The following is a 24,284-nucleotide window of genomic DNA, read 5'->3' as shown; positions in this document are numbered from 1 at the left end:
CCGGGAAGCTTATCAGACTGATAAGAGCAACGATGGACGGTGTGCAGAACAGCGTAAGGATTTCGTGTGAACTATCCAGTTCATTCGAATCTTGACGTGGACTACGACAAGATGATGGAGCCGTGAAATACGAAGGCGCATCATCAGTGGAAGTCGTGCCTACTCGGGCACCAGAAGAAACTGCGGTCAAAAAAGATTCACCCCCGCACCAAATGTACCATGTACAAGACGTTAATAAGACCGGTGGTTCTCTACGGACACGAAGCATGGACGATGTTCGAGGAGGACCTGCAAGCACTCGGAGTTTTCGAGCGACGGGTGCTAAGGACGATCTTCGGCGGCGTGCAGGAGAACGGTTTGTGGCGGAGAAGGATGAACCACGAGCTCGCTGCACTTTACGGCGAACCCAGCATCCAGAAAGTGGCCAAAGCCGGAAGGATACGATGGGCAGGGAATGTTGCAAGAATGCCGGACAACAACCCTGCAAAGTTGGTGTTTGCTTACCATCCGGTTGACACAAGAAGGCGTGGAGCGCAGAGACGAGCATTGGGCGTGACCGAGGATGGAGAGCGGCAGTCACAAACCGAGTATTGTGGCGTACTATTGTTGATTATGTCTTGTCTTAACCCTCTACTTCCCATGGTTGCTCTAGAGCGATTTTCGACCAACTCCGGACAAACGGAATTAGAGCAATATGATGCAATATTTTTTAGAATATGGTTATAACCTCATAAAGTTAACCCAACTACTAACTACAGTAGACGTTCGATAACTGCAACATGTTTACGTTTCAGTTAATGAACAAAATTCGATAACTGCAACGTCAGATAGGCGTCAACAGCCCATCAATTGACGTTAAATGAACGAAAAATTCATTCGATTGTTCATTTGGGCTAACTTGGCGCACCGTTTTGACGGATAGCGGTGCGATAACTGCAAATTTGTTGCACTTACCGGACTTGCAGTTAAAAAGCATTGCAGTTAAACCGTTTGCACCGATCGAACGTCTACTGTACTTGTTTCAATAGTTGAACTATTGATAAACAATCAAAAACCTATTGATTTACAGCCAAAATTTTTTCATTGATTTCGAAAAATTTAGCCAATTTGCAATAACTTTTGTTCTACCACTTTTTTCGGAAACCCTTTTTTGGCATAGATATAGTCGTTCAAAGTCGTGGGAAGGAAAGGGTTAATGATGTTGAACAAATAAATGTGTGTATGTATGTACTTTTACCCTACTGACGCCGTAGATACACTTTAATAATATACTGTTTACGGTGTAAATGCTTTGAAAAACAATCGGATCGCGAAAAACACCAATAATATACAATAGTAAAACGAGCGCGCCGCGGCGACTGTATTCAACAGCGGTGTCCCGAACTCGAGTTGAGATGAAAAGAAGGTGAGTACAGCGTCCTTAGTCCGTTTTGAATGGTCCACTCCAAGGCTAGCATCGCTAATCTGCACAAAATGCCTTGGATTGCGCTTCAATAAGGCCAATAGTTTTTGCCAGTGGCGCTTTTGCGCTTCATACAAAATAATTGTCGACTTACTGTTAATAGAACAGATCGGTGAAGTACTAGATTTGTAGTAATGAGCTGAATTTTAGTATGGTGAGAAGGTCAATTCTCCGTTTCTGCAATGAAATGGTGCAAAAAGCGTGGGTATTATGATTCCTTGCCTAATTTTATGCTGTTTGAGCAAAACTTTGGGCAACGTTGTTGTTGTTTTCTCCATTTCTTGCAACAGAAACAACATAGTTATCCAAAATTTTGCTCAAACAGCATCAAATTAGGCAGAGAATCATAATACCCACGATTTTTGCACCATTTCATTGCAGAAATGGAGAATTGACCTTCTCACCATACAAAAATTCAGCTCATTACTACAAATCTAGTACTACACCGAACGTGCCCCATTGCTGAACGATTTATTTAGTGAACGATTTTATTTAGGATAGATTTTCCGCTCCATGCTTCTTTTTCTACTGTGTAGAATATCACTGACTTGAAATCAATTCAAAACTAGTCTTAACCAATTTAGGTTGTAATAATAATAAAAAAAAAAAAAACAAAAAAAAACTTACCCATAACTGCTCCCAAGTCACTGTAGTTTTTCCCACTCGTCCAGCACCGCCCCGATCCTTTCGTTCATCCTCTTGCGCTGCTGATAGTATTCGCCAACCCAAACTATTTCACCGCTGTCATCCGCCGGCATCGATTCGACCACGAACAGCTGCCGCAAAGCGTTTGGTTCCGGTTGGTGATTCAAGAAATCTGCATCGTTCACTATCCGACGCAGGAGATCCTGCTTCACATCCTTCTCCGTGTACCTTTGCCATGTTCCCCGCTTCGGTAAAGCTTCCAGGTGGACACCACTGTAAAGTGCAGTTCTTAACTGGGTTTTATTCATAAACGCGAAGATAGCTCTTTTTGGATGACGGTTCAAACTGTGCAGCCATTCTGGGGAACTATTAACCAGCACACGGTCTATGGACTGTTCCCCGATAATCGGATCTTTATCCAATTTAAGACACACGGTTCTATTCCGCTGGTAATAGACAGGCTTTCGACCTGGAAGCAGGTTCACTTTGGAACCCCGATACGTTATACGGTTGAATTTCTCTATAGCTGAGTCGGCCACTTCCTTAGACTGAAAGTACACCAGCATGTCCAACTGTTTTATGATTTTCAGATAAGAATTGTAGAATCCGTCATTATCATCCAGGTAGACCATCTGGACGGGGCAACCTTTGGAAGCGAAGAACTCAGTAATCTGCTGATTCCGCGCCTTCGGATCCAGATCGGTCACGGGAAAGTTAGTTACGTACACCGGCCATAACTTGTCCAGCGGTTCCTGCTCATCGGAGTGCTCCAAGTCGGTTGGATATCTGGGGAAATTTGGGGTTTCGCCCTGAAAGTAACGGACAGAAACAAAAAGTCGCTGTGAAATCAGTGCTCATTTAAAACACAATTTGAAATAAGAAACCCCTCAGATGCAGGAGAGCGAATATGAGTTATATTTATTTCATTAGTGTATGACAAAAGTATATAACAATCAAACAATAAGAAATTTGAACGACAGAATTCCTTATTATTTGCAGGAGAATTTACTGGATGTTTGATAAGGACTTGGAGGAATATATGTCAGATCAGAACCCAGTAGGCAAGACCTGGCAAGATGCTATTGGATTTTTGAGGATATAAAAAAAACCTGGCCAACTTTTTTAATGAAAGTTCTAGATAAAGCTGCTCCATAGAAATAGCCTTAGAACGTCTACTTACCGCCACTATAATAGCCACAGCCAAACCATTGTACAGCTCATTCAATTCTAGTCCGATGAGATATTTGTCGATGTGATTGCCGAGCTCCTTCTCCACCCGTAGCAAGTCGTAGAACAGCTTATTGCGCTCCGCTAGAGTTCGGTTCCGATTTTCTATCAAAAGTTTCGATCTGGTGTCGTTGAACTCCTCCAGTAACTTATTATATCTGCTTTTGATCCATTCGGCGTGGGCAAAACTGTCCTTTCGTCGTTTCGGATTGTGGTGCGTAATACCAAGTATGGCTTCCTTCTGGCGGAGTACCTCTTGCTTGTGCCTTTTTATGTATCCTGAATCTGGATTCTTAACAATGGGCAAACCTTTGCGTTTGGCCTCTCGCTTAGCTTTTGCATTCTCAAGCAAATGTTGCTTAGTTTTCAACCGCTCACGCGTGATAGCCTGCATCACTTCCGGTCGTAGGCGTTTCGGGGCCGTCCAATTTTCCCAGTCCCTCACCACCGGAGGTAACTTGCCGTTTAGCAAATCATTCAAAACATACTCCGGGGGAACCATATCCAGGAAAGAGGGATTTTCCTGGATCATAAACATCATTTGGTATTTACAGTCCTGCTCTAAATACCTTTGTTTTTTGACAGGATGGGATAACATGGATGGAATCCATAGCTTTGTTTCCGCAACGGCCCTCCGCATCGAGTATCCGTCGTCAAACTCCACAAACACTTCGCAGTCAGTATACTTGACAATCGTCCCGATATTATCGCATCCTCTGTATCGCAATTTCTGTTCCACAATTGTGTCCGTAAGATGGAAGGATTTCTTTCCTACTCTGAAACAAACAGTTCGTTCTGGATCGAAATACACCGGAACTCTTCCAGGTAAAACATTCAATGTGTGTCCGTAGTAGGTGGTTTTATCACAGCAACGAATGGCACGTTCCGCATCCTCTTGACAGGTAAAATACACCAACATGTCCTGCAACAGAGTTTTTCTTTGTTGACGCCTGAAAGTTAAAAGAAAATTCATAATTAATCCACTATGCGGTGATGGGCCTTTCTCGTTTGTATCCGATATTAAATTTGACCAACAGTGATAATTTGATCTAAACAACCGGAAACCACCGGAAAAGGACAATATAGAAGAACCATACCGGACAGCCGAATCCTCGCCTTCTCGAACGTAGATCATCCGACTGAGGAGTCCTTTGCTGGCAAAATAGGTTGCCACCTGCACGTTCCGCTCCACTTCGTCAAAACTGATCAGTTGGAAATTGGAAACATAAACTGGCCAATAAGCGGACAATGTCCAGGCTGGATAGCACACCGGGTCCAGCTCCGTTGGGTAGAGATCCTCCCGGCGGTACGTTTTCACGCAGAACAAATCCCTGTACACCTTGGGTGGTGGTGGCTGTTCGCGAACGGTAACATTACTAGGGTGTCGAGTGTAGTCCTCACCTTCCGAGTCCAGCGGAAAGTTGGTTTCATATTGTTCGGGCTTCGGCCCAGCTATGTGTGATGACGCCGAAATGGAGAACGGGTCTCGTCGGAATCTGCCACCCAGCTCATCGTCGGCGTCGTCACTATCGAGAGGATATTCCGGGTTGTATGCCCTACTGCTCGGGGGAGGATCGATCTCGCTCATCTCTAGTCTGAAATTATGAGCGAATTTGGATAATATAGAGTTTTAAATAGACAATTAAATTATAATCGTAAAACTTACTTTTATTTTAAAGTAAATAAGCAAAGAAAAAAGGTTGACTGTTTGTATATTTACATTACCAAGCAAACAAAGAAATAATGACAACTGATGACAACTTACGGAACACCTGGAAAAGGAACGACGTGCTGACACTGAGCCAAAACTTCTATTTGTTTTCAACTGGTTCATAGTCTATTAAATTAAAATTTCGTAAAATTTTTACGAAACAACAGTGTTGTTATTGTTGAATGGTAGGTACATTCTTGGAGGTGCATCACACAGCTCAGTGGAGAGCTAGGTATCAACTGGTAGGTAAATGGAAATAAATTGTAAATATGTTATACCTAGATTGAATAAAGGAGAGGCACTGAGCTGGTAGCGATATCAGTCAGTGCCTGGGTTTGGAGAGCAAAGCCTCGCCTGTGTTTTTATTTCCAACAGGTTATGGGCCCAGGGACGCCCTGGTGGTGGTTCGGGAAGCGAGGAGACCGAGATGCGGTATCCAAGATACGATGAGGAGGCCAATACCCGATGAGGTGTCAAGATGCGATGAGGCCTGGTGCCAATATTCGTTGAGACACCAAGATGCGGTGAGGGGACCAACACTCGGTGAGGATTGATAGCTGTGTGGGACCTGCGCTGGAACCAAGAGGCAGAGGGTGCTGGCTGATCGATGGACGCTGGAGCTGGATGGCAGAAGGTACTTGAGGCGGAAGACGCTTCGAGCCAGGAGGAGCTTGGTAGCCTCTTAGTAGCAGACGTAGCTTGGAGCCAGGGCCTGGCCAAGCAGAGTCTGCTTGGAGCCAGGAGGAGTCTGGTAGCTCGGTTGCTAAGGAGGAGCTCGGTAGGCTGGAGGAGTACGTGGCCAGGTGTAGCTCGGGACGCGTCGGATCTGAGAGTGTGTGATGAGGAGTGTTGAATGGTAGGTACATTCATGGAGGTGCATCACACAGCTCAGTGGAGAGCTAGGTATCAACTGGTAGGTAAATGGAAATAAATTGTAAATATGTTATACCTAGATTGAATAAAGGAGAGGTACTGAGCTGGTAGCGATATCAGTCAGTGCCTGGGTTTGGAGAACAAAGCCTCGCCTGTGTTTTTATTTCCAACAGTTATTGATATTAACACTCACGGGCTTTGGCGCAACCTCCTGTCAAACTTTCATTCATGAAATGAGAGATCAGCTGATCCGAAACGTCTCTTAAAATGGCTCATTGCTCGATGGATCCATTCATATATATTTTTTTTTATTTTATGAGCCATTTTACGAGACGTTTCGGATCAGCTGATCTCTCATTTCATGAATGAAAATTTGACAGGAGGTTGCGCCATAGCCCGTGAGTGTTAATATCAATATCAACACTGTTGTCTTTTCGTAAAATAGACTATTGCTGACTGCACCCCAAATTGGACTGACACAATACCCGAGCAGGAATGAATAACTGCCACATAACTAGGGTAACCAATATAATTTGGACCCCCATATATTTTGGACCCCCTGGGTCGTATTATCATAACTTTCACAGACTTAATGAAGCATACCTAGAGCATACCAAAGTCAGGTATCATTCCAAGACAAGGTATTGGTCGGTTGTCCAGGTATTGAAAATAACTTATTTTGGTATTTTGTAGATATTGATACAATACCTCAACGAGTTATTGGTTTGGTGTTGAGGACTGCTTGAGGTATTATTGAATTATGGGAAAATCGCTATTTGTATGGAAATATTGCCATACCTGATATCATTATTCACGCGTTATGCACAGAATAACCTCTTATGCAGGGCTACTTAATACCTCATTCAGGTTGTATAGGTATTCGGTTTTCCATACCTGAGTTAGTTATTCTTTAGCTATTTTGTCCTGCTCGGGTAGTGTGCACACACCTTTCAAAGTGTGATTACAGCGCAGGGATACGTCGGATCGAATTGAGGTCTTCGGTGCACTTATTCCTTGTAAATGCAGGAATAAATGCACCGAAGACGTCGAGACGATCCTAGGCGAAAGTGCACTTTTATCACACTTTTTAGACGTATCAAAAAAAAAAGTGTGATAGTCCAATTTGAGATGTATATACAGAAGCCGTTCGCTGCTTACTGTTTACTTTGCAACGAGCGAATGTCATTCGCTAATTGGGTTTTTAAATTAAGAAAAATTCAATGATTTTTTATTTTTAAACAAAAGAGCACCTTTTTCTGAGCCGCTGATTTTTTTTTCAGATTTTTAGAACTTTATTTTGGTATCTAAAATCAATTTCAAAGAGATTTTTTGAAATCACCTTTTGACAGCTGGGCAACTGCTTGACAGCTCCGCTCAGTACAAAATGCGACGAGGGGTGATTCGACAAATCGCTCCCATACAAACGAGCATACAAATTTCAAATTGATTTTTAAATAGGTTCCCGGGCTCCAAAATTGATGAAAATTTGGATTTCGGCTCAGTTTGGCATGCAGATTCAGAATATAGGATTATCTCAACACCGTTAAAGAAGCCAATTTTCGTAATAAGGTTTTGGCAATGAGTTTTCTGGAGTGTGAATACGACACCCAATTGGCGTACTGTACTTCATAGGCTTATTATTAAACAAACTAAATAAAATGTTGCAGATAACTTCAAAGTAGTATTTAATAGGTTAGGGGCCGTTCATAAACCACGTAGACTTTTTGGGGGGAGGGAGGGGTCTGGCCAAAGTCTACGCTCCATACAAATTTCAAAATTTTTGTATGAACAAAAGTCTACGAGGGGGGAGGGGGGGGTCTGAGATAGCCAAATTTTGGTCTACGTGGTTTATGAACAGCCCCTTATGTGTATCGTCACCAGCTGTTATAGGTAGTATAGTATTTGAACATTTCTGCAAGGGGAGGATGTGGTATCCTGATGTGAGTGTGTGAGAGTGACGAGTTAGTAAACGATAGGATCGGCAAGGAGATGAAGGTCGATAGTGTATTGCTCTAGTTAAAAAGGAAATTGATAGTAGTATAGAATACCGGTACGGTAAAAGAAATAGGATTTGAAATACAGAATATCACAAACTCTAAAAATTGAAACGTCTAATCAATGCCAAATTAAGTAACAGTTCTACTGTTTCTTTATTTCAGTCTTTGCAAAGGAAATTAAAAAAAAACGTATAAGTAACTTGCTTGGACTACTTATTCTTCAGTGACGCCAACTGCGCCTCGGTCAGCATTTTCTTCCACTCGACTAACACTTTTCCGATCTGGTCATTCATTTCCTCTCGCTTCTGGTAGGGACCATCCCACACAACCGCTGCACCGCAGATCTCTGTCTCTGATGGACGCGATTTGGTGGCAAACAAGCGCTTCAACTCGTCATCCGCAACCGGTTGATCGTTCAGAAAATTCTCATCGTGCAGAATTCTCCGCAAAAGGTCCGCTTTCACGTCAGCTTCGGTGTAGCGTTGCATCCTCGGCATCGGTCTTGGAACGTTAGCTGCAGATAACGATTGAACGGCGGGGAGAATGCTGCCGTTTTTGCACCCGAAACTAAATATGGCTTTCTTGGGATAGCGCATTACGCTGTCGAGGTCTTCAATGCGAACACCGACATTGACTAAAAACTGCTCGATCGCTTTTTCTGCCAGCATGGGATCACTGTCCAAATTCAGAAGAATAGCTTTACCTTTCACGTACATGACTTCCTTTCGGCCAGGAAAAACGCTCAGCCTGTGTGCGCGGTACGTCGATCCGTGCAGTTCACGTATGGCTTTGGTGGCATCGTCTTCGGTGCGGAAATATACCAACATGTCTAGCAGCTTGACAGATTTGAGGTAGGAGTTGTAGAACTCATCCCTGTCATCGAGGTAGACCATAGAAACGGACAAGCCTTCAGCCAGGAAGAACTCGCTGACTTCCCGATTGCGTTGCCGAGGACTCAGATCGGAGACGACAAAGTTAGCCACAAAAACGGGCGACAGCTCATCCAATGGCTCCTTGACGTCCGAGAGGTCTACATTAGTCATGGGAGTTTTGAAGTACATGGAGAACCGCTTCTGTTGATCCTGAAAGAGGGAAAGATTTGGTCGAATCAAAGAGTATGAACTGAGTATCAATATTGGGCATACCGTCTTATACACCGCTGTGACGAGCCCCGTATTCAATTCGTCACACTGAAAAGCTTCGCTTTTTTGCCCCATATTTCTGAGCGACGTTTCCAACCGTAGCATATTGCAGAACAGCTTGTTCCTTGTCGCAAGATCTTTCGTATTCTTGTGCGCCAAAAGTTTCTTCTTCGTGGATAGAAATGCTTCCCTTTTGGATTGGAATTTCTTAACTGCATAGCGTAAGGACTCTGACTCTGACCATTCATTGCCATGTTTCAAAGTACTTCCACTTGGTTGATCGATGGGCATGATTGTTGGGCTGGAATTTTTGTTCACGCGGATCCTGTCGAATTTTTCCTCGAATGAAAGCTGCTTGTTCTTCAACCTTTCACGGTAGGCCATGTGTGGATCCTTAGCTGGTAAATGTTGAGCTATCTTCAAGTTTGGTTCCGATGGGGGCTGATTAATCCCAAAAAATATATTTTTCCGAAGGAACACCTCCTTCCGGAGATTGTCGGGTAGACCATCCTTCGTCATTTTCTTACGTTTTATCTTTCGATGGTACAATGAAATACGCAAATCTTCCGGCAGTTCCCTTGGAGATTTCCAACTGTCCCAATCTTTATCCACCAGAGGCAATTTTCCCCCGAGCAAATCCTGCAGCAAATTCTCCGGAGGAAGCATATTAATGAACGCGCCGTCCTTCTGAAGCAGTAGCTGCATTTTGTTTGTGCAGTCCTGTTCTAAAAATCTTTGCTTTTGGACTGGTTCCGACAGCCGTGACGGAATCCACGTAGTACACTGCGCCACGGCGAGTTTCATTGAGTTTTGATCTTTGAATTCCACGAAAAGCATATATCCGGAATGTTTCGCAATTGTGACAATATTCCCTGAGTCTTTTGAACCGAGCAACGCTAGCTCCGATGGGGTTTCCGTATGCTCAATGGCATAAGCATCCGGAAGTTTAAATCGTACCGTAAGATCCATGTTAAAATACACCGGAATTCTACCGGGCAAAACGTTCAGTATGTGACCGTAGTAGGTCGTCCTGTCGCAGCAGCGAATGGCCCGATCGGCATCCGCCTTGCTCGTGAAGTACACCAGCATATCCAGCAGCATGGTTGGCTTCTGATAAATTTGGAAAAATGAATCGTTTTGCCGGATGAAGATCATTCTCGTGAGCAGTCCTTTGCTAGCAAAATAGGTGGCAATTTGTGCGTTCCTTTTCGATTCATCCAAACTGTTCAGCCGAAAGTTGGAAACGTACACGGGCCAGTAGGGTGAAAGTGCAAATGCCGGGTTAACTGTCGGGTCCGGCTCGGTTGGATAGAGGTCCTGGCGGGAGTAGGATCTAATGCAAAATAGCTGTGGCGAAGATTGAGGTGGTACTTGTGGGTTGGAGGTCGTTTTAGAACCAGTCATGTATCCTTCCGAACAGGATGACACTGGAACTACCCGGTCTAGAACAAGAGGAAGCTTTGGAGATTGCGACGGAATGTGTGGGCAAGGAGGAGGACTGGACCATCTGGTCTTTTTGCGATTTCCGTTCGAGATTTTGGGGATCATTTGAGCAGCAGTCACGTCACCTTCCGAAGAGGATGAAAATTGATCCAAAACTAGAGGAATCTGTGGCGAATGCGACCTTGCTTGTGGTGGACGAGGATCAGGACTGGACAACCTGGTCCGTTTGCAACGTTCATGCGAATCCTGTGGGGCTCTTTCAGAATCATCTTCCGAACATGATGATACTGGACCTAGCAGCGGAGTGGGCGGCACAGTGTAACTACCGGAACCGTTATCGTCGTTATCGCTTAGAGGAAACTCCGGATCGTATACGACATAGCCGGTCGTACCCGGTGGCGGCGGTTCGGAACCGTACATGCTGAATAAGGAATTAGGTTGAGCAGTTAAATTTACAGTTTATTATAATTACTTACGGAAACAACTGCAGAGAGATTCCAGCAAAACTGAGAAAAATCACTCACTTTGTTTGAAAAATAAACGGAATAAACAAAAACCTGCGATCGAAAGCGCGCAGTACCGCGCAACGTGAATGACTGAGAACGACGTCGCGTCGCGACGCAAAGCGCGCATTCATCGGTCAAGCGATAGGCGAAATGTAAGTGTAAAAATGATTGAGCGTGCAGTCGACGCTGTTGCGCGACTTGAGAGGTGCGACCATGCAATGCGCCTAAATGTAGACTTCCCAGCGTACTTCCACGTGGTTTCCTGCGCGCGAGCTTGCGTTCATTATTATTTCTCAAACGGATTCATAAAAGCCACGGCGTAAGTTATCAGTTGTTTCTCGATAAATGGCCTTTAATGTCGCGGTATTTCCATACAATAACCAGCATTTATTTTTTTGTTAATCATAAATAGTTTCCCCATCCCGTTCCCCATCAGCCGTTGTCGGCACCTCCGGCGGCAACTAGCTCGTACTTGTACTCTCATGACAGGAAGTCGTTACGCTTGAAGCAGCAGAGCGTTCGCTGTGCCCATTCCTTCAGATTGTAGCCCACGTTCGGCGGCAGCAGTTCCAAATTCTGCGAGTCGTCATCGTCATCGTCATAATCCTCCGCATCGTTGTCCAAGTAGTCGTTCTCGACGCTGAGACCCCGGTTGAGAATCTTCTTGTAACCCTTGCTGTTCGACAGCTTCCGGCATTGCTGGAAGTCCAGTTCGTCCTCCTGATCGGACTCGATCGTCATCTCCTGTATACTAAAAGTGTCGGACAGTTCCTGACGTTTGTGCGCTGCGTCCGACGTTTTGCGGCTGGGTTTGGGGAAAAAGGAAACCGGATCCAGATCATCCTCGTCAGTGTTGCCATCGGACGGATTCACATCCACCAACGGTTGATGCTGGTCTCGCGCGACCACGGCACCTCCTGGTATGGGCAGTCGAGAAATGGGTATGAGGGATGCCGATTTCGGAACCACTTCTTGATTGAAATCCTATTTGAAGAAAGGAATGAATACGTTGCACGGAATTCAAAATAAAACGAAACCCACCTGCTCCTCATACATCTGACGGTAGTTACGTTTCGCTCGCTCCACCTTCAACTCCAATTTACGTTGCAAAATCTTGCACGTATTAATCTGGGTCAGTTTTTGATTGGACTGCGGTTCGTCTTCTTGCGTGGAAACATTGCTATTGGCTATGGAAGACGCGTACGAATCGGTACTGTTGTCGCTGGTCAAAACCCTACGATTGTTACCAGCCGTTGTTCCGCTGCTTTGCTTTGTCTGACCAACAACCTCATCTGTTTGTGTCACAATTCCTTTGGGGATCTGCTTCGTGGGGTCATCAGTCCTCGTTGGCTGAGACACTTTTCCTTTCGGATCATGGAAAACTACATCGAAGTCGTTTATCTTGGAATAGATATCGCTTTCTGCATCGGAATCTGAGTGGTTGTTCTAGGAGGAATGGACATCCCGATTAATAAAACTCACTTCTTCAACAAAACAGCCTCAAAATTCCACTTACCACAGCGGCGAAAATTTCTCCACTTCTATCCAGATTGTCGAAAAACAGCGCTTCCAACCGGTCGTCCGTTTCGTGTCCGCTGTCGTTCATCTGCATGGTTCCACTCCGACGGGGGTTCGATTCAACTTTTCCAAACTTACAATATGTTTTTTTTTGCGTATCGATATCGGGATCCGTGTTTACATCGCCGCGACGTGTTGGGATTTTTCTTTCTCACAGATTATCGATTTTCCCTGGCAAAACATATGATTCGAAAGACAGTTCGGGCCGCAGTGCGCAGGCTCGCCATGGGGGCTTCCCTCGTGTACACTGGCATTTGTTGAAATGTGCATTTTAGATTTTTCTAGGAAGTTGGAGTGACCGTTGAACAGTTGAATTTAAAACGAAACATATGCCTTGAATTAAATCATTAGCTTAGGAGAACGCCAAATTAAAGTAAATAGTCATGAATTATCACGTGGGAAACAAGAAACTGTTTGGTACATATTATTTTTTGGTTAATTATTAGATAGTCGTTGTGTAACGAGTGATTTGTGATTGTGGTTTTAGTGTACCATGTATCCCCGCTAGTTTAACAGGGTTCAATCCAGACCCATTTAGTTACATCTCGCTGTAACTCAAACTGGAAGTGCAAAAGTCAGTTTGATTGTGGAATGAAAGACCTATGTATGACTTAGAACGCGTCCGCTGTTCAGATTAGCAGGGATGCACGGTTTCGATTGTAGTATAAAATTGTCACGTGGAACAAAATCTCTTCTACGTTCCTATCGGAAATCTAATCTTGCATGGAAAAGAAAGAGAGAAATAGGGGTTTGAACCACACTGAGGCAAAAATACTTAGGAAGAACATTAGAACCCCTTATGATTTGGCGACACTACGATTATTGTTGAAAGACATACATTTCGCTTATGATTTAGAAGGGGAAGATCAATATCAAGCCGCTTAACGATATCTTAAGTTTCTCTTATGAATATCGTTGGATCATTATAAATATTGTACGTTTGCTCTTATTGGATTCAACTTCGAAAACTTATGGGAATCAATATTAACAATTATGAATATCATGCCGAAAGTGGAATAATATTCGTATTTCTATTTTATGGATTTTTGGAGAATTAATTTTGTTCAATCATGCCATGTCATGTTTCTTGAATTACCGTGTAAGTAAAACGATCGATTTCTCCTCATGGATCACTTGAAATAAAAATACAAGAAGCGAATGCACATTCATTCATGGCTGCAAGTTTGCATTGCCAGTTTGCATGCAATTTGTGGAGAAAAAAAAATGCACTTCCTTCTTTTCACTTTAAACTCAACAAATAAACTTGCTTCTTTTCACTTTTATTAAAACGTGGAAATCGATTAAGAGGCTGATCGTGTTACTTACGTATTTCAAGATTTGTCGTTGATTTTCGAAGAGAGTTTATCGACACTTGGGAAATTCAAATAATTTGATTTCATGTCCGATAATTCCGAAAACAGCTCTGTGAGTAATGGTTGTTCGTCTAAAACGCAGCTTATTGGAAATCATACAATCACTGTTACAATTTTCATAGATTTTAATTATGATTTTTTCACAACCATGCCACTTATATCAATCATAAGTTGTAGCTATGGAACGCGTGTTTAACAACTATAAAGTCAATAAGCGAGTGTTGAAATAGAAAAATCGCCCGTTCATAAGTTTCGAGTTATGAAATTCCTAAGTATTTTTGCCTCAGTGAGGGGACCCGCATGCGGCAAGGTAGGCCCACTGCTCATCTTTTGCGAGTGTGTTAGTGTGACTGGCAACGCGACCAGAAGCCTAGTCGAATCCTGCTTGGAAATCGGTTTGTGTTGTCGATGGGGGTGGCCCGCGAAATCGCATTGTGATGTTTGGGAAGGCCCGCTCGATGCATGTTAGGTAGGCGTAGTTTGTTCGAGTTTGACGTGCCTGCACCCTCCCTGGTTTGAACACAGCCAAAGAGAAGTATCACTCTGCTCTCTTCCTTTTTTTTTTTGTATTTATGTGTATTTTAACTTATGCTAATTCTACACTTAGCTCTCTTCTTTATAGTTACACTTAACGGTTAGTTTTAATACTCCTACCGGTCAGACCAAGGGGAATGACATATCCTTTTCTAATCGGAATATCCGCATTTATCCGTTTCTAACCGTCGCTAACCGTTGCTAAGCGAGCTGCTAAGTGAGCAGTGGTTAGACGCGGTTAGCGACGGTTAGAAACGGATAAATGCGGATATTCCGGTTAGAAAAGGATATGTCTTTCCCCTTGGGTCAGACTGGCTGTGCGTTTCCATGGAATTCCTTATTAACATGGGACAACTATGCTGCACACGGCTGAATATGTTCATTGAATTGACGTTTCCTCTCTTCCAAAGGAACGATTTGGTGGTCTTCCATGGAACGGAGACGGAACAAATTCTTGAAAGCCTATCGTATTTTGATCAAACGAAATAAAAATAGTAAAAACTTACTAATAAATATACTAAAATAGTTATATATGTAACGAGTTGCAAAAAGTTGTTTTTTAGCACGAGTCGTACATTGGATAAATACGAAGAGTGCTGAAAAAATCGAGTTTTGCAGCGAGTTCCATACTAGTAGCACAGACAAACAGACATACTATTTCGAATTGAGTAGTATGTCTGTTTGTCTGTGCTAGTAGTTTACACGGGGAATTTGAATAACTCAAAACGGAGATAAAAAGTACTTAAAATTTAGTACTGAGCCAACACTTGCTTTTTGGGTGAAAATCGAACTGATCGCAAGGTACTTTTTACTTAAACTTGGCGTTATCCTCAAAGACTTGCTTTTGGGTTAATTTGGAGTTGTTGATGTCAAAAATTTTGTTTTGGCTTTCCCTGCTGTGGAAGTACCCAAAATGAAGTGTTGCGTTCACACTTCATGTTGGGTGAAAATTTATTATTCGCCATGTTTGTTTCACAGCTCGAGAGATTTCGTCGTGAATGACGGTAAGTTAGCAAATTAATTAAACATTTTCGCATTTTCTTCAAATATTTTTCAAATTTGCAGTGTCTCTTCACTAAATCCATACACTGAAAAAAATTGACACGATCGATTCATGTGTTTTGACTTGCGGGCTGAGTTAAAAGCGTCAACGTTAGTCTGATGTGTTTTTCCAATGTATTATGAGTATTCTACACATTAGATAAGTCTGATTCATAACATCAACTTCACTGCTAGGCTTACATCAGCTAATCAAATGTAATTCACATAAACATAATATTTGTTACAAATGGTGTTCAAATAGTTCTTCCTTGAACTGAAACCAGCAGTCAAAACATTACAATCTCATATGTGCTATGATTGTAATTGAACTGATTTTGTAAACGAATTTGCGCTACTGTTTTTCCCTAATGTATATCATAACTGGTGACACATGACTGATGAAAATAACCGCCAAACGATTTTCGTAAAGTTTTTCATCATGGCGGAGAGTTCTCAGAAGCAGCTTCCTCGTTTTTACGGGTAAGTTAAAATTTATTCTACAAAATTAATAGAATCAATTTAATTGATTTGTTTCTACGTTATAGTTTTTGCAGGTAAAACGAATAAAAAATGAACTACAGTGAAGTGCGTAAGGGCGATTTACTACGGCCTGCATAACCAGCTCAAGGTTGGCGACTCCATCGGATTCCGCGCAACAGATGCCATTTTGCGATTGAAGACCGGAAGCAATTGGTCCAGGAGCGGGTCCAATGGAGAAGTGTTTCATTGGGAATAGATCCCACGAAGCGAATTGTGACTCATGTCTAAGTAAGTAACGTATAACTTATTTAACTATAACAAATAAATAAGATCAATAATAAATTGTCATTACAATTACAAATTCCGAGTTTTAATAATTATCAGTACATAGCATTGAATTCACCTATATAGTGAAGTGCTCATATTTCGCGCGAGCTCCATTTTGCTATCACGATTTATTTTTCAAAAGGAAAAACTAATTTCGTGATGGTTAAACTATGAGCTCGCGTGAAATTGGGGCACTTTACATTGTGATTTTTCCTGAAGGACTGCATGGGTAGCTAAACAAGAAATCCATATGCACCAAAACACGAAATTGATGTTCAGCTTAATATGAGATTGATGTATTCACAAGTCGAATTCAATAAGATCAAACGTGAATATTCATTGGCACTTCAATCAGAATGCATATGTATTTCATTCAAATTCTGTGTTAGACACACATTAGAATAGTCTGGATTGTTGATAGATCGGGACAAAACTAATGCTGGTAAATCTATATGTTTCACACGTGACTTCCGTGAGTTTTACAATTTGCGCAAATCTATATGTAAAACACATTGCTCAGACGTGTAAATTTTTTTGAGTGTATACATACATCGCATCGACGCGCAACCGCAGATCCCGAAGACTAATCGAAAATAAAATTCAGCTGGTTCAAAAATGGATGAATTCAGCTTCAGAACGAAAGCGCCGGTAAGTTTTTATAAAATAAAATTTAAAACGCATTCTTATTTATTGGTTTATTTTAATTAGGCAGAAATACACTCGCACGGTGGAGTCAGAGCTGGGACCAGATAGGGGAACATACGGATCGCGACTGCCAACAATCAACAACTCGTAGGAAGAGTACAAGATCCGGCTAACGAGCGTGAATATTATTGATGAATATGTTCTATGTGGGCTCTACATAATGTATTACTTGATTTATCAAACTGCAATAAAGTTAATTTTATTTCAATTACTTCAAACATCACTTTAAATCATATTGTGAATGAAAATTCCAACAATATTTTCTTTTACGTGAGACTTGATTTTGGGTAAATTTGAGCCAAAACGTACTGTTTTCAAGAAAGTAGAATTCATCCAAAACGGCCTTCTAGTGAAACAACTCAAATTTATTACTTCACGAATAACTCAAATTTGACTGGTTTTACTTAGCTGTCAAGATGGATGAAAAATACTTAATTTTGAGTTATTTCGTTTCCCCGTGTACGCAACAAGGTGCAGAATGACGATTTTTACAGCACGAGTCGTACATTTATCCAACGAGGCTTGCTGAGTTGGATAATTACGACGAGTGCTGTAAAAATCGAGTTCTGCACCGAGTTGCGTACAACATTTTTTGCAAGTTCATAAATTACCGCTTGAGGATAGTTTTTACGAAACTTTCTCATCAAACTGTATACTGATGCTCAGTATACTCAACTGTATACTGATTCGAGAAAATCTGATCATAGCAGGTTATACTGTGCAGTTGTCACAATTTCTCAAAACCGCGTCCAGAAAGCATCAAGAAGTTGATCAAAACTGAAAACAGTGCTGTAATGGTTCATTACGCAACGCAAATCAGTGCTGTAATGAACCATTACAGCACTGTTAATTTGGTGTGGGAAAGTAGGCCTTTTCCTATCAGATATGCATGAGGTAAAACAGCCTATTAAGATGAGAAATTGCAAAAAAAATATATACAATGATTTCTTCATAATACAACTCATTTGAGTTGCATAATGTTCATAATGCAATTCATTTAAGTTGCATTACGAGCATTATGCACCCCAAATGAGTTGTATAATGAAAAAAAAAATACTGCATGTATACAATTGTAGATGTAACTTTTTGCAAAATTTGATTTAAAAATCAACTTTTTACAACTTGTTACGTAAATTACTATAAATTTCATATTACTTTGTAATGAAAAATTTCACTAAGATTTCATTGTTTTTTTTTTTGGTAGAATACTTTACTTTAAGTTTAAAATTTTTAGTTAGATGGAAAATAGTTATAATAGTTTCGCAACGAGTTACATACAACATTTTTCGCAATGACAAAACATACTCACTAAAATATGATCGATGCTTTCAACATCATCGTGCTTTGTGGTGGTTGAATGGGAACGGACACGCCCAACTAACATTTTCAGCGCTATAAGCTTCAGTCATTTGCTTTCTGTTGTGTAACCAACGAATTGAAGCAGTCAACGCTGAATAAAGGGAAAGTTAGTCAAAGTTAAACCATAACTAATACAAGGATGCAAAACAATGCAGAAATCAATCACTTGTCACTGGGGCTGCATTTGTTGCACTCTATTCCAACTCCGGGAGATTTTCCGGAAGATGTGAAAACTTGAACAAACCGAATAGGAATACACACTAACAAAACAGTTGCTACTATACAGTACAATTTGTAACACTGACAAATCCACAAACCAGCAGCGCTTTGAAGGCTGTTATGCGATATCATTACAGCTAGAAGCTGTAATAAAGAAACTGTTGGTATACCAACACGGCTTGTCGGATGTAAACATTATTGTTAAAACAAACTATAAGCGGCATATATAGCTTCTACACAAATACTTTACAGCTATCCATCTCTGTGCTGTGAAATTATTTGGGTTGTGATATATTTGGCCCAGTGACTTTGACTATATGGCCTGAAATGTTCTTTCAGTTTGAAGCTCTGAGGAAGACCTGTTGGCGCAACCACACAGCTTGTTCATTGTAAACATTATTGCGTTTGACGTTTCACAAGCTTTTGCAGCAAGATGAAGTTGGGTAAGGTTTCTTGTGGCACAACTATGAAGAAACTCACGTTTTGCGAGTTTGTCGGGAGTGGGATTGGATCCCAGGTCCTCGGCGTGATAGTCTAGTGTTCTAACCATCACACCAGGTCCGCTCCACCAATTGTTACCTTATCTATATGTTTACGCAGATTGAACAATGGATAAAGTATATCACGGAGACAAATTTCGTTCGTATGAAACAAAAATATTCATGTTTATTCGGTAAACTGATGAAATGTTTAAACTAAAATTTCAATTTTTAAAACTAACTCAATTACACATTTCAGGCCAAACATGTCTAAAGCACAGACAAACAGACATACTACTTAGAAGAAAATTGCTTCAAAAACATCGTTTGGCATTTCACTAGCACCCTCTATAATGCTCAATCCGAAGTAATCATTTTCAGGTGTGGTTTCCCCCGGTTCAATGTAACAATTTTGCAGGTGACGATTCCCTCGTGGCGTCATCCATTCATAAAACATGAATGAAGGTTCATGATTGAGTCATTTTATGTAAACATTGATCGGCGTCGCGTTCATTTCTCTCCAAAATTGAAAGGTGATGTAGGCACACCAGCGCCACCATGACACATGCGAGCACAGTCCGAACCACACTATGTTTTCAAAATGACCGTTAAATCGTGCGATGATTTCGATTTGAGTAGTATGTCTGTTTGTCTGTGTCTAAAGGTCCAATCTGCAGAAGAGAGTCTCTCTTTGGTTTCTCTCTCTTTCGTTAATATCTCAGCTGTTTATTTGTATTTTGATTGCCTCCTTGCATTGAACGATGGTCAAAACAATCGTCTTTTGATTTGTACTGCAAAAATAGTTGAAAAGTGTACCATTACATTGCAATAATTGAAAGAGCAAGTGAACAAAGAGAGCCTCTCATGGCCTGATTTATCTCGACAATATCCATTGAGGAGTCCCCCGTTCCACCGTCGAGAACATAAACAAAACTCACAAGTTCCAGCTGCAAAATCAAACAAGATTTCCTCCTGCAAAAAAGGCAAAGTTCACCGAAAGTCTCCACGAAATCCCGTTGTTTTCGGGAGCGTATGTTATCTAATAGATGTAAACATGATGTTGACATTGAAAGTAGGGGAACCAACGTATTTTGGACACAGCGTTACGCCAATATATTTCGGACACTTTCATTTGTTTTTGCCGTAAGTGTCCAAAAAATATTGGCGCGTTGCTGTGTCCAAAATATGTTGGTTCCCCTACAACCCGGGAGGTGGGTTTTTCCTGCGAAAACTAAGTTAAAATCAAAAATATTTTAGGTAAATTCAAATAAATTGTCAATTTGTTCAGGCTACAAAAATAAAACTGTTTGGAGCAAATTGAACGTCACATTTGAAGCAAATGCAATCCATGTTTGAAACAAAATTGCATCTTCTGACAGATTATGTTAGAAATAAATGTATTTTTTTTTGGTTTTTTGGGGCTGGTTAGCCCTACGGAAATATTTGTTTTCCCATTAAACTTATAAAGTCATTTCCTTCGCAGTATGATTATGCATTTAAGACCTACGACCTGACAGCAATCCAGCTGATAACAAGGCTGTTCCACAGACAAACAGACGTAACACTCTGATAATTCACATAGTACACCGATTTAACGGTCTTTTTCAAAATTTGATAGTTGGCCAACTGCCCAACCGTGGCGCTCGCATCGTTTTTGTTCGAGTTTGACGTTTGCTCACTACCGCCACCTAGTTGGTGGTCGGCCAAACATAGGCCTTTTAGCATTGGGCGAATATGTTTTCGTGACTATGATTTGAATCGAAAAATGTTCGAAGTGTTACGTCTGTTTGTCTGTGGCTGTTCCTTTGCCAAGAAGATCAAAGTCAGAGTAAATGTTCTAAATTTCACAGGTTAGGCCCATCGGACAAAGTGGTGTTTGTGATATGATAATTTTGATGTAGTAGTCGTGTCATGTCAACTTCGGCAAGCCGAAATCGCACGAAGTTGCCGAAGGTGACGTCACGTTCCAGAAGCTGCGAACAAATTTTCTGGTGAACGTGACTGTCGTATTCAAACATAGCCACTTTAAAACGGACACACATTATTTACGATTTCCCGACCGACTTGAAGATCGAACACGATGTCGACCGTTCATCACAACAGTAGTCACAAAACTGAAGCATGATTTCCAACTCAATGACATTTAGCCGTTCCATTTTCTATTGTGTTCCTCGAAAAGTCACAGCCCTAGCTGTCATGTGTACACTGTAATTCAAATTTACTCAAAGTCTGCACAACCCAACTCTATTCACTACATTCGCCTTCTTCTCCACTCTTAGCGTCGTGCAAAATTTTACATAAAAGACAATTAACATCATCATCATCATCATCATCATCATCATCATCATCATCATCATCATCATCATCATCATCATCATCATCATCATCATCATCATCATCATCATCATCATCATCATCATCATCATCATCATCATCATCATCATCATCATCATCATCATCATCATCATCATCATCATCATCATCATCATCATCATCATCATCATCATCATCATCATCATCATCATCATCATCATCATCATCATCATCATCATCATCATCATCATCATCATCATCATCATCATCATCATCATCATCATCATCATCATCATCATCATCATCATCATCATCATCATCATCATCATCATCATCATCATCATCATCATCATCATCATCATCATCATCATCATCATCATCATCATCATCATCATCATCATCATCATCATCATCATCATCATCATCATCATCATCATCATCATCATCATCATCATCATCATCATCATCATCATCATCATCATCATCATCATCATCATCATCATCATCATCATCATCATCATCATCATCATCATCATCATCATCATCATCATCATCATCATCATCATCATCATCATCATCATCATCATCATCATCATCATCATCATCATCATCATCATCATCATCATCATCATCATCATCATCATCATCATCATCATCATCATCATCATCATCATCATCATCATCATCATCATCATCATCATCATCATCATCATCATCATCATCATCATCATCATCATCATCATCATCATCATCATCATCATCATCATCATCATCATCATCATCATCATCATCATCATCATCATCATCATCATCATCATCATCATCATCATCATCATCATCATCATCATCATCATCATCATCATCATCATCATCATCATCATCATCATCATCATCATCATCATCATCATCATCATCATCATCATCATCATCATCATCATCATCATCATCATCATCATCATCATCATCATCATCATCATCATCATCATCATCATCATCATCATCATCATCATCATCATCATCATCATCATCATCATCATCATCATCATCATCATCATCATCATCATCATCATCATCATCATCATCATCATCATCATCATCATCATCATCATCATCATCATCATCATCATCATCATCATCATCATCATCATCATCATCATCATCATCATCATCATCATCATCATCATCATCATCATCATCATCATCATCATCATCATCATCATCATCATCATCATCATCATCATCATCATCATCATCATCATCATCATCATCATCATCATCATCATCATCATCATCATCATCATCATCATCATCATCATCATCATCATCATCATCATCATCATCATCATCATCATCATCATCATCATCATCATCATCATCATCATCATCATCATCATCATCATCATCATCATCATCATCATCATCATCATCATCATCATCATCATCATCATCATCATCATCATCATCATCATCATCATCATCATCATCATCATCATCATCATCATCATCATCATCATCATCATCATCATCATCATCATCATCATCATCATCATCATCATCATCATCATCATCATCATCATCATCATCATCATCATCATCATCATCATCATCATCATCATCATCATCATCATCATCATCATCATCATCATCATCATCATCATCATCATCATCATCATCATCATCATCATCATCATCATCATCATCATCATCATCATCATCATCATCATCATCATCATCATCATCATCATCATCATCATCATCATCATCATCATCATCATCATCATCATCATCATCATCATCATCATCATCATCATCATCATCATCATCATCATCATCATCATCATCATCATCATCATCATCATCATCATCATCATCATCATCATCATCATCATCATCATCATCATCATCATCATCATCATCATCATCATCATCATCATCATCATCATCATCATCATCATCATCATCATCATCATCATCATCATCATCATCATCATCATCATCATCATCATCATCATCATCATCATCATCATCATCATCATCATCATCATCATCATCATCATCATCATCATCATCATCATCATCATCATCATCATCATCATCATCATCATCATCATCATCATCATCATCATCATCATCATCATCATCATCATCATCATCATCATCATCATCATCATCATCATCATCATCATCATCATCATCATCATCATCATCATCATCATCATCATCATCATCATCATCATCATCATCATCATCATCATCATCATCATCATCATCATCATCATCATCATCATCATCATCATCATCATCATCATCATCATCATCATCATCATCATCATCATCATCATCATCATCATCATCATCATCATCATCATCATCATCATCATCATCATCATCATCATCATCATCATCATCATCATCATCATCATCATCATCATCATCATCATCATCATCATCATCATCATCATCATCATCATCATCATCATCATCATCATCATCATCATCATCATCATCATCATCATCATCATCATCATCATCATCATCATCATCATCATCATCATCATCATCATCATCATCATCATCATCATCATCATCATCATCATCATCATCATCATCATCATCATCATCATCATCATCATCATCATCATCATCATCATCATCATCATCATCATCATCATCATCATCATCATCATCATCATCATCATCATCATCATCATCATCATCATCATCATCATCATCATCATCATCATCATCATCATCATCATCATCATCATCATCATCATCATCATCATCATCATCATCATCATCATCATCATCATCATCATCATCATCATCATCATCATCATCATCATCATCATCATCATCATCATCATCAT

At 40.6% G+C, this 24,284-nt stretch overlaps 3 protein-coding genes and 1 long non-coding RNA gene across 4 annotated transcripts; 1 reads left to right on the top strand and 3 right to left on the bottom strand.

The window, feature by feature from the left end:
- Positions 1 to 1,950: 1,950 nt before the first annotated feature.
- On the bottom strand, positions 1,951 to 5,079 carry LOC109411034 (uncharacterized). The gene is made up of 4 exons (XM_062850406.1): positions 5,001 to 5,079; positions 4,432 to 4,929; positions 3,288 to 4,284; positions 1,951 to 2,916 (listed from the first exon to the last, which is right to left on the bottom strand). The coding sequence occupies exons 2-4, from the start codon at positions 4,920 to 4,922 to the stop codon at positions 2,107 to 2,109; spliced, it is 2,298 nt and encodes a 765-aa protein (XP_062706390.1). The 5' UTR covers positions 4,923 to 4,929; positions 5,001 to 5,079; the 3' UTR covers positions 1,951 to 2,106.
- Positions 5,080 to 7,888: 2,809 nt separating this feature from the next.
- LOC109411032 (uncharacterized) lies at positions 7,889 to 11,205 on the bottom strand. The gene is made up of 3 exons (XM_062847207.1): positions 10,977 to 11,205; positions 9,061 to 10,921; positions 7,889 to 8,997 (listed from the first exon to the last, which is right to left on the bottom strand). The coding sequence occupies exons 2-3, from the start codon at positions 10,918 to 10,920 to the stop codon at positions 8,125 to 8,127; spliced, it is 2,733 nt and encodes a 910-aa protein (XP_062703191.1). The 5' UTR covers position 10,921; positions 10,977 to 11,205; the 3' UTR covers positions 7,889 to 8,124.
- A 206-nt stretch (positions 11,206 to 11,411) lies between these two features.
- On the bottom strand, positions 11,412 to 12,777 carry LOC115264334 (uncharacterized). The gene is made up of 3 exons (XM_029868004.2): positions 12,523 to 12,777; positions 12,048 to 12,452; positions 11,412 to 11,990 (listed from the first exon to the last, which is right to left on the bottom strand). The coding sequence occupies exons 1-3, from the start codon at positions 12,616 to 12,618 to the stop codon at positions 11,487 to 11,489; spliced, it is 1,005 nt and encodes a 334-aa protein (XP_029723864.1). The 5' UTR covers positions 12,619 to 12,777; the 3' UTR covers positions 11,412 to 11,486.
- Positions 12,778 to 16,894: 4,117 nt separating this feature from the next.
- LOC134287728 (uncharacterized) lies at positions 16,895 to 17,262 on the top strand. Its single transcript, XR_009997482.1, has 2 exons — positions 16,895 to 16,987; positions 17,048 to 17,262. It is a non-coding gene; the product is annotated as an uncharacterized LOC134287728 (long non-coding RNA).
- Positions 17,263 to 24,284: the final 7,022 nt, after the last annotated feature.

This window comes from Aedes albopictus, chromosome 1 (assembly GCF_035046485.1).
Source record: "Aedes albopictus strain Foshan chromosome 1, AalbF5, whole genome shotgun sequence".
NCBI lineage: Eukaryota > Metazoa > Arthropoda > Insecta > Diptera > Culicidae > Aedes > Aedes albopictus.
The sequence above is the reverse complement of the archived record's forward strand: the minus strand, read 5'-3'. Positions and strand labels throughout refer to the sequence as shown.

Coding starts and splice junctions, on each gene's coding strand:
- LOC109411034 (XM_062850406.1), bottom strand. CDS start 4,922: ATGAGCGAGATCGATCCTCCCCCGAGCAGTAGGGCATACAACCCGGAA. Junction 4,285..4,431: donor GGCGAGGATTCGGCTGTCCG/GTATGGTTCTTC, acceptor TTTAACTTTCAG/GCGTCAACAAAGAAAAACTC. Junction 2,917..3,287: donor CTGTGGCTATTATAGTGGCG/GTAAGTAGACGT, acceptor CGTTACTTTCAG/GGCGAAACCCCAAATTTCCC.
- LOC109411032 (XM_062847207.1), bottom strand. CDS start 10,920: ATGTACGGTTCCGAACCGCCGCCACCGGGTACGACCGGCTATGTCGTA. Junction 8,998..9,060: donor TCACAGCGGTGTATAAGACG/GTATGCCCAATA, acceptor TCCCTCTTTCAG/GATCAACAGAAGCGGTTCTC.
- LOC115264334 (XM_029868004.2), bottom strand. CDS start 12,618: ATGCAGATGAACGACAGCGGACACGAAACGGACGACCGGTTGGAAGCG. Junction 12,453..12,522: donor GAGAAATTTTCGCCGCTGTG/GTAAGTGGAATT, acceptor CATTCCTCCTAG/AACAACCACTCAGATTCCGA. Junction 11,991..12,047: donor GTCAGATGTATGAGGAGCAG/GTGGGTTTCGTT, acceptor TTCTTCAAATAG/GATTTCAATCAAGAAGTGGT.